Here is a 13,196-nt window from a genome sequence, read left to right as displayed (position 1 = left end):
GGCTACAGAGGAGCTAGGCCCCGGGGGAGAAGGGGCTGCCCAAGCGCCCCGCGGAGGTGCGGGGGGAGGGGAGGCTCCCCAAGAGCCGGCCTTGCGGCCCCCGGAGCTGCAGACGCAGGAGGGGGAGGCTGAGGCCCGGGGGGCTGGGACCGCGGGCGCCGAGGAACCGGGGGCGGCGGGGCGCGCGGGAGCTGGGCGGCCAGCGGCTCCGGGGGCGAGCGGGGGACCGGCCAGCAGCACCTCCGCCCCGCAAGGCGCCCCCAGGGCAGCTGCCCGCGGGGGCCGGGGCCGCGACCTCCCGGGAGCGCAGGGGCTTGACGGGGAGGAGCAGGGCTCCGGGGAGGAAGCGAGGGCTGGGGAAGAGGCGCCAGGCTCCCCGAGGGACGCGGAGCGGGACGGCGAGGGCCGAGCCCCCGCGGGGCCCCCGGGAGGCGGCGCGGGGAGGCGGGGGCCGGGGGCCGCGAGCGCAGGGGCGCCTGCAGGGGCGCGGCCGCGGGACGGAGGGGAGACGCCCAGCGAAGCCGGGGGCGCGCGGCGCGGAGGCAGAGCAGAGCTGCTCCCGGGGGGGCCCGAGGCCGACCCGCGGCAGGACGCCGACCCGGAGCGCGCCCCGACCCGGAGCGGGCCAGGAGCTCGGGCGGGAGCGGGACAGGCCCCGGGGCCCGAAGGCCTGGCGGGCCCCTCGCACCCGCCGCAAGGAGCGGGGCTCAGCGCGGGGGCCCCACGGGGCGTCTCGGCGGGGGGCCCTACGGCGGGGGGCGGGCTGAGCGGAGGCGCTCAGTCCGGGGCCCCGGGCCAGGACGCAGGGCGCGCTGCGGACACCGTGCTGGGCGCGGGGGGCCCGGGGCGCGGCGGGAGCCCCCGGGGAGGACTCCAGGCCGGAGGGCGGGCGGCAGGCCTGGCCGCACCCGAGACGCAGGCGGTGGCGGATTTGAGGCCCGCGGAGGGGCAGGCAGGGGCCAAGGAGGGCGCCTCCCCGCCGGGCGCGGCTGGCACGGACACCTGGCACGGAGGGGAGCACCGGCCCGGGCGGCGGGCGGAGGGCGCGGGGGAGGAGGGGGAGGGGCCCGGCGGGGAGCGGGGGGCGGAGGAGGGCGCAGCGCCCCTTGGGGAGGAGGGGGCGGGGGCGGGGGCACCTGACGCCAAAGGCGCAGAGCCCAGCGGCGGGGAAGAGGGGCAGGGGTCGGGGGGCGCAGCGCCCCTTGGGGAGGAGGGGGCAGGGGCGGAGGGCACAGATCCTGGCGGGGAGGAGGGGGCGGGGGCGCGGGCGGGGAGCGCGGGGCACCGCGGGGAGGAGGGGGCAGGGGTGAGGACACCCGACGCCAAAGGCTCAGAGCCCCACGGGGAGGAGGAGTTGCGGGTGGGGGCCGCGGGGCCGGGAGGGGAGGAGGGGGCGGGGGCGCGGGCACCGGATGCAGAGGGCGCAGTGCCCCTTGGGGCGGAGGGAGTAGGGACGGAGGGCGCGGGGCCCGACGGGGGGGAGGGAGAGGGGGAGGGGGCGGGGGGCGCAGCGCCCCTTGAGGAGGGGGCAGGGGCGGAGGGCGCGGGGCCCGGCGGGGAGGAGGGGGAGGGGGCGGAGGGCGCAGCGCCCCTTGGGGAGGAGGGGGCGGGGGTGCGGGCACCGGACGCAGAGGGCGCAGCGCCCCTTGCAGCGGAGGGGACAGGGGTGGAGGGCGCAGCGCCCCTTGGGGCGGAGGGCAGGGCGCCCGGCGGGGAGGAGGAGGAGGGCGCGGGGGCGGGGGGCGTAGCGCCTCTTGAGGAGGAGAGGGCAGGGGTGGAGGGGACAACGCCCCTTGGGGCTGAGGTCGGGGGACCCGGCGGGGAGGAGGGGGAGGGGGCGGGGGACTCAGCGCCCCTTGAGGAGGGGGCAGGGGCGGAGGGCGCGGGGCCCCGCGGGGAGGAGGGGGAGGGGGTGCGGGCACCGGACGCAAAGGGCGCAGCGCCCCTTGCAGCGGAGGGGACAGGGGTGGAGGGCGCAGCGCCCCTTGGGGCGGAGGGGGCGGGGGTGGAGGGGGCAGCACCCCTTGGGGTGGCGGGCGGGAGGCCCGGCGGGGAGGAGGAGGAGGAGGGCGCGGGGGCGGGGGCGGGGGGCGTAGCGCCTCTTGAGGAGGGGAGGGCAGGGGTGGAGGGGACAGCGCCCCTTGGGGCGGAGGGCGCGGGGCCCGGTGGGGAGGAGGGGGAGGGGGCGGAGGGCGCATCGCCTCTTGGGGAGGAGAGGGCAGGGGTGGAGGGGACAGCGCCCCTTGGGGCGGAGGGCGCGGGGCCCGGTGGGGAGGAGGGGGAGGGGACGGAGGGCGCATCGCCTCTTGGGGAGGAGAGGGCAGGGGTGGAGGGGACAGCGCCCCTCGTGGCGGAGGGCGGGGGGCCCGGCGGGGAGAAGGGGGCGGGGGCGGGGGGCGCATCGCCCTTTGGGGAGGAGGGGGAGGGGGCGGAGGGCGCAGTGCCCCTTGGGGCGGAGGGGGCAGGGGTGGAGGGGGCAGCGCCCCTTGGGGCGGAGGGCGGGGGGGCCGGGCGGGGAGGAGGGGGAGGGGGCGGGGGGCGCGGGGGTCCCTTGGGGCGGAGGGGGCGCGGACGCGGGCTCCGGGCGCAGAGGGCGGGGCCCCCCCGCCGGACCCCCCGGACCCCCCGGAGCCGGGCGCGCAGGACCCCGGGGGCGCAGCGGCCGGGGGCGACGAGGGCAGCCGGGGGCCGGCGGCGGGCGCGCCCGAAGGCCTGGACCGGGCGGCGGCCCGGGGGAGCGGGTCAGGACCGCGGAGAGCGGCAGCGCGGGGCCCGGGAGCGGCGAGGTCCGCGGGCTGCAGGGAGGACGCGAGGCAGCCGGGCGCGCGCCCCTGACGCCGGGCGGGGCTCAGAGCCCCAGGTGAGTGGGTGGCCGGCTCCGGGCTCCAGGGCCCCCTGCCCCTGCCCACCCCCACCCCGACCCCCAGCTCCTCCCTGCAGAGGGGGAGTCCAGGTCCCCTTCGCGGCCTCCAGAGGTGGGACACGGGCCAGGACGGGCCACAGGGGCCACCCAGGCTCTGCCCAAGTCATTTCCCTTTTAGTGGACGGCGCTGGCTGTTTGCCTGGAAGTGGGCTCTCTGCCCTCATTTCTGCAGTTTCCGTGAAGCCTCATATATTCATACGTAACATGAGATAAAATATGTTAAAATAGTAAAAAAAATACATACACATAAAAGATATCTGTAAAATATTGCAGAGGGTAACTAGAGACCAACATTATTTTTAGCATTTCCTGTTTTCCTGCCATTTCCCTGATACCCTCATAGGCTTAGTGCCCAATTTCTACTATCTTGCGTGATTTTACTCATCGTTCTATCCTTTTTTCTTTTAAATTATTTTTCAGGATATTTGAAAGATGTCTTCTGGAAGACTTAGAGACTGGAGAAAGAGTCACCAAGCATCTCACTAGAACTTTAGATTTCCTCTTTTTTTTTTTTTTTTTTTTATCACTGTGCTTGTGTGAACTGGCTGGACCTGTAGGACCCTCTGGGGGCAGCGGCTCCCAATGGGGGGCTGTGAGGCTGTTGCTAGTCAACATAGCCAACCTGTCTCTATTCATACCAAATTGATAGTTTTCAAGCGTTTGACGTTTACCAAAGATCACCGAGAGGCTCAGCCCTCACACCTGGGGTTTGTTTAAATTCTTTTTTTAATTTATAATCAAATATTAGGCCTGGTTTCATACGTTTAGACTTTTATTTAAAGTCTGTGGCTTGGGGGTTTAATGACCTGGTTTATAAAAGTGAGTTCTAAAGGTCCTTCCGTGTACACTCGATGCTAAAGATTGCTGCAACCCTGTAAATGGTTCCAGAAAGGGATTCTATGGCATGTAGAAATATTAGAAATATGTATTCATCTTATTTATGCCAGAGGAGTCAAGTGGCAGTCTTATTTCAAAATGGCCTTTGTTTTCTCCGTCTGTGTTTCTGTAGTTTTGCTCTCTGAGGTGGACATCAGTGTCTGTGGCACTTGGTCCCTGAGGGCCTTACTATAGGTCCTTTCAAATGTAAATCAAAGTAGTAAATAACTTAGCTGACTGAAATGAGTCACAGTGATCATAGCAGGTAAACCTTGCACGTGGGCACAGGCACCGACGTTCTAGACTCTGGATTCTTTGGTTGATGTCACCTGATGGAAAAGCAGCTTGGATTAAGTTAGTGTGCTGCTCACCTTCCCAAGTTCCGGTATTTCAGACTTGTGAACTAACCTTGCAGGGCGTTGTAACTCAACACTCAGAATCCCTTTCTAAATTACCTGTTGATATTATTAGAAGTAGTTGTGCGTCAGCGTGCGCCCACCGGGGATTCTGATTTTTTTTTTTTTTTTTTTGAAAATGTCTTTGTTCCTAGACCAGTACCCTAGAGGGCGCATACGTTTGGCCATCTTTTTCTCCCAAGAGGAGGTGAAACAAGATTTCCTAAAGCAGTGACTCTCCAACTGGGCTACACATTAGACTTGGGAGGAGCATGGCATGAATGACTGGACCCCGGGCCCCCTCCCCCGCAGAGATTTGGATTTGATTAGCTTTAGATGAGTGTAGACATCAAGTGTTTTGTTTTTGGGGTTATTTTTGTTTGTTTTTAAAATTATGTAGCTAAAATTGAGGACCACTGCCCTAAATCATCATATAATCTATGCTGACTGTCCTATACCCTGTGCCCTCCAGGGACCAGGTGTATGACCGTGGTAAGTATGTTTCATTTTAATAAGGGAGCCCTTGAATGGTCAAAGATATAATGGACCCGTGGTTCTCAAAATGTGGTCCCTTGACAGGACATCCGCATCACCTGGAACTGTTCCAAATACAAAGCCCCGCCCTCATGTCACACCTATTAAATTGGAAACTGTGGCGGGGGCCTCGCAGTTGGTGTTTTAACAAGCCCTCCGGGTCATTCTGATGTACTCGAAAGTCTGGAACTGCTCTTGTGGACGGTGGATTGTACTGAGGACTAGTCTCAGTTGGAACATGGGTTGCGGAAGCGCTGTGAAGCTTCTCTGTCTCTTTCTTTCTCTGCGTCTCTATTCTTCTCCCTCTCTGGGAAAGGGAACTCACTATAGAAGCGATGGATTCAACGTGAAGCTTATTTTCATTATGACTGTCAAGATGTGTTTATGACCTGTCCCAGCCCCACCCCCAACCGAGGAGGAGCACCACTCAGCACACCGCTGATCTCCACTGTCTGTCTTAGGTTTTGTGAGTGGGTTTCATCTGCATTTGATCCAATTTCGTTTACTGCTGAGCCGCATCACTGTGGGGCTCTGCAGCGTTGGTTCCCCGATCTCCACCTCAATGCTACAGGGCACGTTGAACACAGAGCACCTTAGGAGAAAGATTGCAAACTTGTTAATTCCATTGAAGAATGAGTCTTGTAACAAATGTGCTAAATGGAAATTGCATTGAATTATTTTTATATTTAACACTTTCCGTCAAAACATTCTGCAACATAATCCTACAATCTGCATGTGGGTTTAAGTGTGAAATCCAGTGCTGTGATATTTTGATTAAATGGATTTCTTTCTCTGCAAATACTATGTCGATACAACTAGTTGTATGTGCGGCGAACTGATTTCCCCCTCCCTTGTTTCCTTATTAAAAGCCTAAACAAACTACATGTTTACAGGTAAGACGTGAATGATTCCTTATAGATAACACTAGACTTTGAAAATCATCTTTGTCTTTTTCTTATGAATTTAAACTCTGTAAAGCAGGAAAAGTTTGTTTCATTGGGCTGTTTGTGTTGCCCGTCGACACTCAAACACGTCTGCATTCATACGTGCCTTTCCCATACATGGGATAACGCCAGAGAGGAAAACTATCACCCTTGCATAAATAAGTAGATAAAAGCTCAATAAAGTTAAGTGGCCTGTCCACAATCATGGGCAGCCTCAGGTCTTCTGATCTCAAACTCTTGATATTTTTTCTTCTCACACGCTCTGTTCTAGCAAGAGGCATAGCAAATAGATACCAAGATACTAAATATCTAAAGTATAAGATACTTGTAGAAGGAAAACACGAAATAAGGAAGGGTGAGTTGGAGAGTGACTCCGAGAGAATTCTAGCTGTGTTTATTCCCTGTTTTCTTGCATCTCCTATGGCTGGCCACGGCGACACAGCACTTCTTTTACAGGATGCATTTGGGTGGTTTAGAAGGGGAAATAACAAATCTCACGAATATAAACTGTATCAGCAAGAAGGGATTTATATTTCCAACCAAAGAATATGGTAAATTATTTAAGTAATTCAGGAGAAAAATAGACAACCAAAGTAAATGTAGGCAGAATTAGACTATGTACATTTTTTTAAATTAAGCTTTTTCTGTGGCTTTATCAATTCTTGTTATAAATATAAAGTTGAGCCCCTCAATACTTCTACGTCAATAATTTTGCCACAGTTATTGCCCTTGGAAAATGTGTGAGAAAAGAAAAGAAAGCCTTAAAGATTCATCCAGTAAGTGAAATATTCTAACAGCTTCAAGGACAGCCCAGTAAAGGTCACTTCTGACCTTGGGCAATATTTCCTTCTTGTCTTCTATACCCACCTGATTGTGTCATTTAAAAGAATCTCCCTGTCACCCTGGTCAGAGGAACAAGGGAACAGGGGATAAATATAGCTAGATTTTTTTCAAAGTCACTCTCGAACCCACCCTTCTTTTGTTTTTTTCTTTGGTTTTTCCTTCCTCCTAATACCATGCATGTCCTATGACAGAAAATATAAAATCTGTCAGATAAAATGCTAGATATTTGAGAATACACATTCCTTTTGAGATTCCTTCCAGAAGTCTCAGACTGTTTTTTTTTTTAAAGATTTTATTTCACAGAGAGAGAGAGAGCAGGAGCAGGGAGAGGGGCAGAGGGAGAAGCAGACTCCTCACTAAGCAGGGAGCCCGACCTGGGGCTCAGTCTCAGGACCCTGAGATCATGACCTGAGCTGAAGGCACTTAACTGACTAAAGCCACCCAGGTGTCCCTCACACTGTAGCCCTTACAGTGCTTTGCGGTGATGCAATGTCCCCATTTTTCATTAAGGAAAACAGAGTACACGGAAGATTTCAGGGCCAGAGAAGCTTGTGCCAAAGCCTGTTTAAGAACTACGTCTCCACCTCCTTTGTCAAATCCTTCCTGGTCCTTATTAAATATCTACTTATAACTAAAGAAAATATTATAGGAGAAAACCTCTGCTTGTTCAGGAGCTTGGTACTAATGTGGCACGGAGACCTTCAAGCTGGTGTGGGTGCAGCCCTGAGGGGAAATGAAGCTTTTCTTCTTCTTCTTCTTCTTTTTTTTTTTAATTTATTTTTTGAAATGAAGCTTTTCAAGGAATTCACCGACAAGGCTACTTTGCAAGTGTTCAACCTCCATATGCACTTCTGTCATGAAATGGAACTGAAAACTACTTGCACTCAGGTCTTCCCTTTTGCCAGCCTCCCGTTCTTTCTTCATAAGAGGTGTCAACTCCTCCTCCGTTCACAAACTTTCTCTGTTGCCTCTGGGATGTCACAAATGATGAACAACTTGAAATACGGTCCAGGTGTTGATAATGGGAATGACCTCAATGCCTGGTTAACAAGTCCTTCTGCAAGTCAAGTGGTTTTCAATTCTTTGTTTTCAAGAAAACTAAAGAAGGTCTTAATTGAGTTGTCGGCTGATGAGGCATTAAAATAAGTTTTGGCATTTCGTCAGTCGGTGGTTTTTGGTGAATCACTCCGAAGGAGGTCAAAGAAGACATTGCAGCACAATACGCCACATCACTTCCATTCCTACCTATTTACATGGGGGACACTCACAGATACCCCATTTGTACATCATGACCAATAAAACAAAATGGAATAGAACTGATGTTCAACAGTCTCCGTTAGCGGTAAATAATATTTGTTCATTGATACACAAAACTAAAAATAGAAGTCACCGTCTTAAGAGATGCATTCCTACTCTTACTTTCTTGTGGGTAATGGTTATCAAACCTATAATACGTTTATGTTGTTTGGGTCAAATACGTATTACTCATTATTGCAATGATAGCTCAGTCCAGAAGAGATTTAACACATGGAAACCTACGTTCATAAGAAATTTTTTTTAAAGATTTTACTTATTTATTCATAGAGACACAGAGGGGGTGGTGCAGAGACACAGGCAGAGGGAGAAGCAGGCTCCATGCAGGGAGCCTGATGTGGGACTTCATCCTGGGCCTCCGGGATCACGCCCTGGGCCGAAGGCGGCGCTAAACCACTGAGCCACCGGGGCTGCTCCATAAGAAAATTTTTAAAAGAGACAAAAAAAAAAAAAAAGAAGAAAAACCACCCAGATTCTTCACTATAGAGAGTCCAGTAATGGTTACCAGAAGGGAGGTGGGATGGGAGATGGGTGAAATAGGTGATGAAGACGAAGAGTACACTCATGATGAGCACTGAGTGATGGAGAGAATTGTTGCATCCCTCTATTGTACACCTGGAACTAATAGAACACAATATGTTTGTTATCCTGGACCTAACATTTTAAAAAATGTCCTTTAAATTTTACTTTATATAATAATTTAGTGACAGGGAAGTACAAGAGGGCAATCAAAGGACTTTCAACCACACAAATACACTACAGTAGGATAAAAATCTGTGGGCAAAGCAGAAAGCAAGGGAAAAAACGAGGAGTTCTCCTAATGCTAAAGAAGAGGTTAGTTATGTACTTTTGAAAATGGGTATTTCAGTCAGGTTCCCCAAGAAACCCTCTAGGATGGAGGTTTGTGTGCAGCAGGTTTCCTGGGATGTTGCATTTGGAATAACAATGTGGGAGAGTCAGGGACTCAGAATGGGATTTGATGTCAATACCCCGGAGGCTGCAGCCTGCATGGGGAACCCCGGATCCCATGGCAGGTGGCGGGATGAGGCAGAAGGGACCAGGTCTCTGAGTCCCCACAAAGGGCCAGTCACTGATGGTAGCTGTGTCCTCAGGAGGTAGCGTAACCGTTGCCTACGTGGCTCCGTTCCCTCAGAAGCACTTCCTGTGGAGAGACTCAGATATGAGCCAGCGGCAGATCCCACCCCAGAATGAATGAATACCTCGAAGGGGGCAGCATGTGGACACCCCATCGCATCCCTTTTGACTTCTTTGGACGCATTTAGGAAAAGAGACGTCAACTGTTTCATCTTAGAACATCCCATTGTATAACGTGCTACAAATTACATCTCTTACTATTTAACCCTACATGAAAAACTAGCAGACGTCAATGAGAAAATGTGTAAGGGGGCATGGACAGCTTTTCAAAGCTCTCTCGGCCGTCTCAAAACCCACTTGAGGTTTACGGGACATAGAGGCACAACTATCAGTCCTGTCATGTTAGGGCAAAAGGAGCCATAGATGATACTTCAACAAGTGTGGCTGTGTTCCAATAAAACTTTATTTACAAAAGAAAGATGGAGGGCCGGATTTGGCCTGAGGACTGTATTTTGCCAACCTGCCGAAAAAGCAATCAGGTGAGTGGTGCTGCACCCGTGCAGACTAATCCTCACTTGCCATATGCCACAGAGATTTTAGTTTTCAAAAGTACTCCTTAAAGTGTGGAAACAACCTCTGTGAGAACAAATCGCCCTTTAATCCCTTGGTGGAATGGGTGATTTTTTAAAGAATCTTTCTTTTTAAGACTATTCTTTTTTTTTAAATAAGATTGTATTTATTTATTCATGAGAGACACAGAGAGAGGCAGAGACACAGGCAGAGGGAGAAGCAGGCTCCATGCAGGGAGCCCAACGTGGGACTTGATCCCGGGTATCGAAGATCATACACCAGCCAAAGGTGGCACTAAACCGCTGGGCCACCAGGGCTGCCCTTAAGACTATTCTAAATCAAAAAAAAAAAAAAAAAGACTATTCTTAAGTCTTAGCCAGGTTTTCAGTTGGTCCTTGCCCTCCTTCCCCGTCTTCTCTGGTACCTCTGTTACGGTGCAAACACGAGTTGCTGCAAAGAAGGAAAAAGCAGCTGGAGGGTTCTGACAATCACACTTCATGGGACACGGGCTGACTTGTTCTGCAGTAGAATGGCAGCTCCATGAGAGAAGAAACATGCTCCGGCCTGGCCCGTGTTCAATCCCCTGGGCCTAGAACACGGGGCTGGCCTGTGGCACATGCTCAATAAAGACCTGGCAAATGAACGTGAACTAAAATGCAGGTCAAAATAATGTTATTATGGGCTGTCCTGAAAATTTTTAAGCCCAAATTTAATTGATGTTGGTAAGATGGAGGAAGCATCTGAATTTGTTGACTGCAAGGGGAAATGATATTTTCATAACATTTAATGGTAATAGGGACACTAGAGATCAAGGACTGTACCCTTCCCCAACCCCCCCCTTTTTTTTTAAATATATCTTTTACTGAAGTTCAATTTGTACACTTCCCTTTTTAGATACCAGGTTGGGAAAGCAGGGGCCCGGACGGTCTGAGGAACGGGCTGGGCATTGGTTAGGGAACAAAACAGGATGAGAACTCCCACCTTTAGTCTAGAGCCTGTTTCGCTTCACAGCGCTGGTGGTCATCAGATTTTCTTTTTTGGAGATGCAAAACCCCAATTTCTAATTGCATTCAGTCTCTACATGTTGGTCGGTTGTGTTTCTTTGTTTGCTTGTCTTGGTTTTAGGATCGTTAACTTAATTCTTGCCTTGCAAACACTGAAAGGCAGGTTTTCGGAGACAGAGTAGGTGAGACATTTCAGCAGTCGGGATTACAGGCGCTTGCCGAGTCTGGATTGTAGGGTTTGCCGGCAGGTGTTGGCAAGCCTCCGCCGCTGGGCCAAGGGTGTCAGCCAGAGACAGCAGAAATCCCAAATGCTAGTTACCTTGATGCGTGCACTGGAGCGCAGGCGCGCTCACACCGCCGTCGTGGATTAATTTAAAGGAAAGCAAATCTCTAAGAATGCACACTGTCCCCACTGAACTAATCATCAGGTTAGTGGCCGCCTGCTTAGCCCAGAACTCGGCAGCGGGAGTCAACAAATTATAAACGTATCTGAGCCGATACAAATTGGCTTAACAAACTCGAATCTAAATCTCTGTTCTCAATGTTAGCTGCACATGGAAATTTTTTTTTAAATCCCTGGGGGGTGAGAGTCAGGCATCAGGACTTTTAAAAAAAAAATCTCCACAGGTGAGATTAATACGCGTAGTCAAGGTTTTGTAACAGACTTCAACCCCTGCTTTGAAAAAGTAGATGGTCAGTGTGGCTTCAGAATCCTGGTCTGGCAGGTTTCCTACAGCTCAACATATTTTGCTTTTACTATTTTACTCTTTATTCTTTTATTCATTAAGCCTCACAAGGCTGTGAGGAAGGTACCGTTAGCCCCATTTCACAGATGGTGAGACTGAGACGCAAGCCCATGGTGAGGTGACATATTCAGGTCACGGAGCTAGGAAGTGTCTCCGAGGGGACTGAACCCAGAAGAAAATGGGTCCATCTGTGGTAGGACTGTTCTCAACATTTATCTTGCATTAGAATCTCCTGGAGGGCTGATTAAATTAGAGTTTGCTAGAGTTTCCCATTCGTCAGGGTTGCAGGGCACCTGAAAGTTTGCGTTGCTTTTCTTTTCTTTCCTTTTCTTTTCTTTTCTTTCTTTTCTTTTCTTTTCTTTTCTTTTCTTTTCTTTTCTTTTCTTTTCTTTTCTTCTCTTCTCTTCTCTTCTCTTCTCTTCTCTTCTCTTCTCTTCTCTTTCTTTTCTTTTCTTTTCTTTTCTTCTCTTCTCTTTTCTTTTCTTTTTTTTTCTTTTCTTTCTTTCTCTCTCTCTCTTTCTTCTTTCTTTTCTTTTCTTTTCTTTTCTTTCTACTTTTTTTTTTAAGATTCTAGTTATTTACTTAATAGAAGGAGCGAGCACAAGCAGGGAGAGCAGCAGGCAGAGGCAGGAGGAGAAGCGAGCAAGGAGCCCGATGTGGGACTCGATCCCAGGACCCTGAACCCATGACCTGAGCTGAAGGCAGACGGCAACCCACGGAGCCCTCCAGGAGCCCTAAGAGCTTACCTTTCTAACAAGGCCCCCAGTGCTGCTGCTGTTGCTGGGCTGGAGACCAGACTGAGGGTGTGGAGCTCCTCCTGTGTTGGAAAGCCTGCCAGGTGACACATGCCCACGGATGTGTGAAGCCCCCTGTTCTCAAAGGTTCTTAGCTCAAGTGGCACATTAGGATCTACAGGGAAGCTTTCCAAAACCCTGATGCCAGGCTGTACCCCAGCCCATGAGAATCTCTGGGGAGTAGGACCCAGCGCCAGCCTTTTTTAAAGCTCCCTGGGCAGCTAGGGTAGAGAGTCACTGCTTGAGGCCCGCTGTCTTAGGCACAACACTGCATCCTGCCCTCCCCGTGGAGGAGAGCTGCCGAAGCACAGCATACCACAGTCACAAGGTTAATGCTGGTCGGGGTGAGCCTGGGGGATGTGTGGAAGAGTCAAATCACCGGATCGTACCCCTGAAACTAATGCAACCCTGTAGGTTAACTCACTGCAATTAGAATACAAATTAAAGAAAAAAAAAAAAAACAAGAATAGCGCTGGGATCATTTCTCTGTCACCTGAGAGGCCATATGTGAGTCCTACTCCCTTAGGCTCCAAGATGAGGCCTCTTCCAGAGGAGAATGCTTCTCCCTCAGTTACGTGCTATCATTTCCAAATCTTAATCTCCACTTTCAAACTGTAGGATCTGGGCAGCTGGGTCCCGGCGGATGTGTGGCCCGGTGGGCCCCTGGCCAGCCATCGCACGTGAGGCGTGCTCCCCCACCCCAGAGGGCCTGGGCCCGGGGCGATCTCTGGTCCGGGTATCTCCGAAGACTCAGTGTGAGCTGGCTGTGCAGCGGAGCCACCCAAGCCAAGGGATCGCCTGAGGGAAAGGGACTGAAGGGGGCAGAGGGCGTCCAGATTGTACCCTGTTGGTGTGTGACGGCCGTTTGTCCTGATGGGTCCTTGTCCCCCAGAGCGTGCACTGTTCTCATGGAGTAGAATCTGGTGGCAAACAGGACAAAATAGGGCAGGTATTTTAATTCATGTTTTACAGATGGGTAAAAAGGCTCTGAAATTTTTCAACCTTTCTGTCCCTACATGTGGCATTCTGTGTCATTTCTTCAGAGCCATTTGCCAATTCTCTCTTTCATGTAGCCATCCATCTAATCCTCTGCTTAATGCACCACGCAGTCTGTGCTTTCGACAGTTTTGTCATTTCTTAACGTTGTGTTTGGTCTTT

The 13,196-nt window shown here is 52.6% G+C and overlaps 1 protein-coding gene across 1 annotated transcript in view; it reads left to right on the top strand.

Annotated features, from left to right (window-relative positions):
• ERICH3 (glutamate rich 3) overlaps positions 1 to 12,840 on the top strand; it is an 85,556-nt gene extending 72,716 nt beyond the window's left edge. The window contains exons 15-17 of the mRNA XM_055339752.1: positions 113 to 992; positions 2,644 to 2,860; positions 12,657 to 12,840. Coding sequence (XP_055195727.1) covers positions 113 to 992; positions 2,644 to 2,860; positions 12,657 to 12,840 — 1,281 coding nt within the window. The remainder of the gene's footprint in view (positions 1 to 112; positions 993 to 2,643; positions 2,861 to 12,656) is intronic.
• The last annotated feature ends 356 nt before the right edge of the window (positions 12,841 to 13,196 follow it).

This window comes from Nyctereutes procyonoides, unplaced genomic scaffold, assembly GCF_905146905.1.
Source record: "Nyctereutes procyonoides isolate TBG_1078 unplaced genomic scaffold, NYPRO_anot_genome, whole genome shotgun sequence".
In the NCBI taxonomy this organism is placed as follows: Eukaryota; Metazoa; Chordata; class Mammalia; order Carnivora; family Canidae; genus Nyctereutes; species Nyctereutes procyonoides.
Note: the sequence above shows the minus strand (reverse complement) of the source record. Positions and strands in the feature narration are given on the sequence as shown.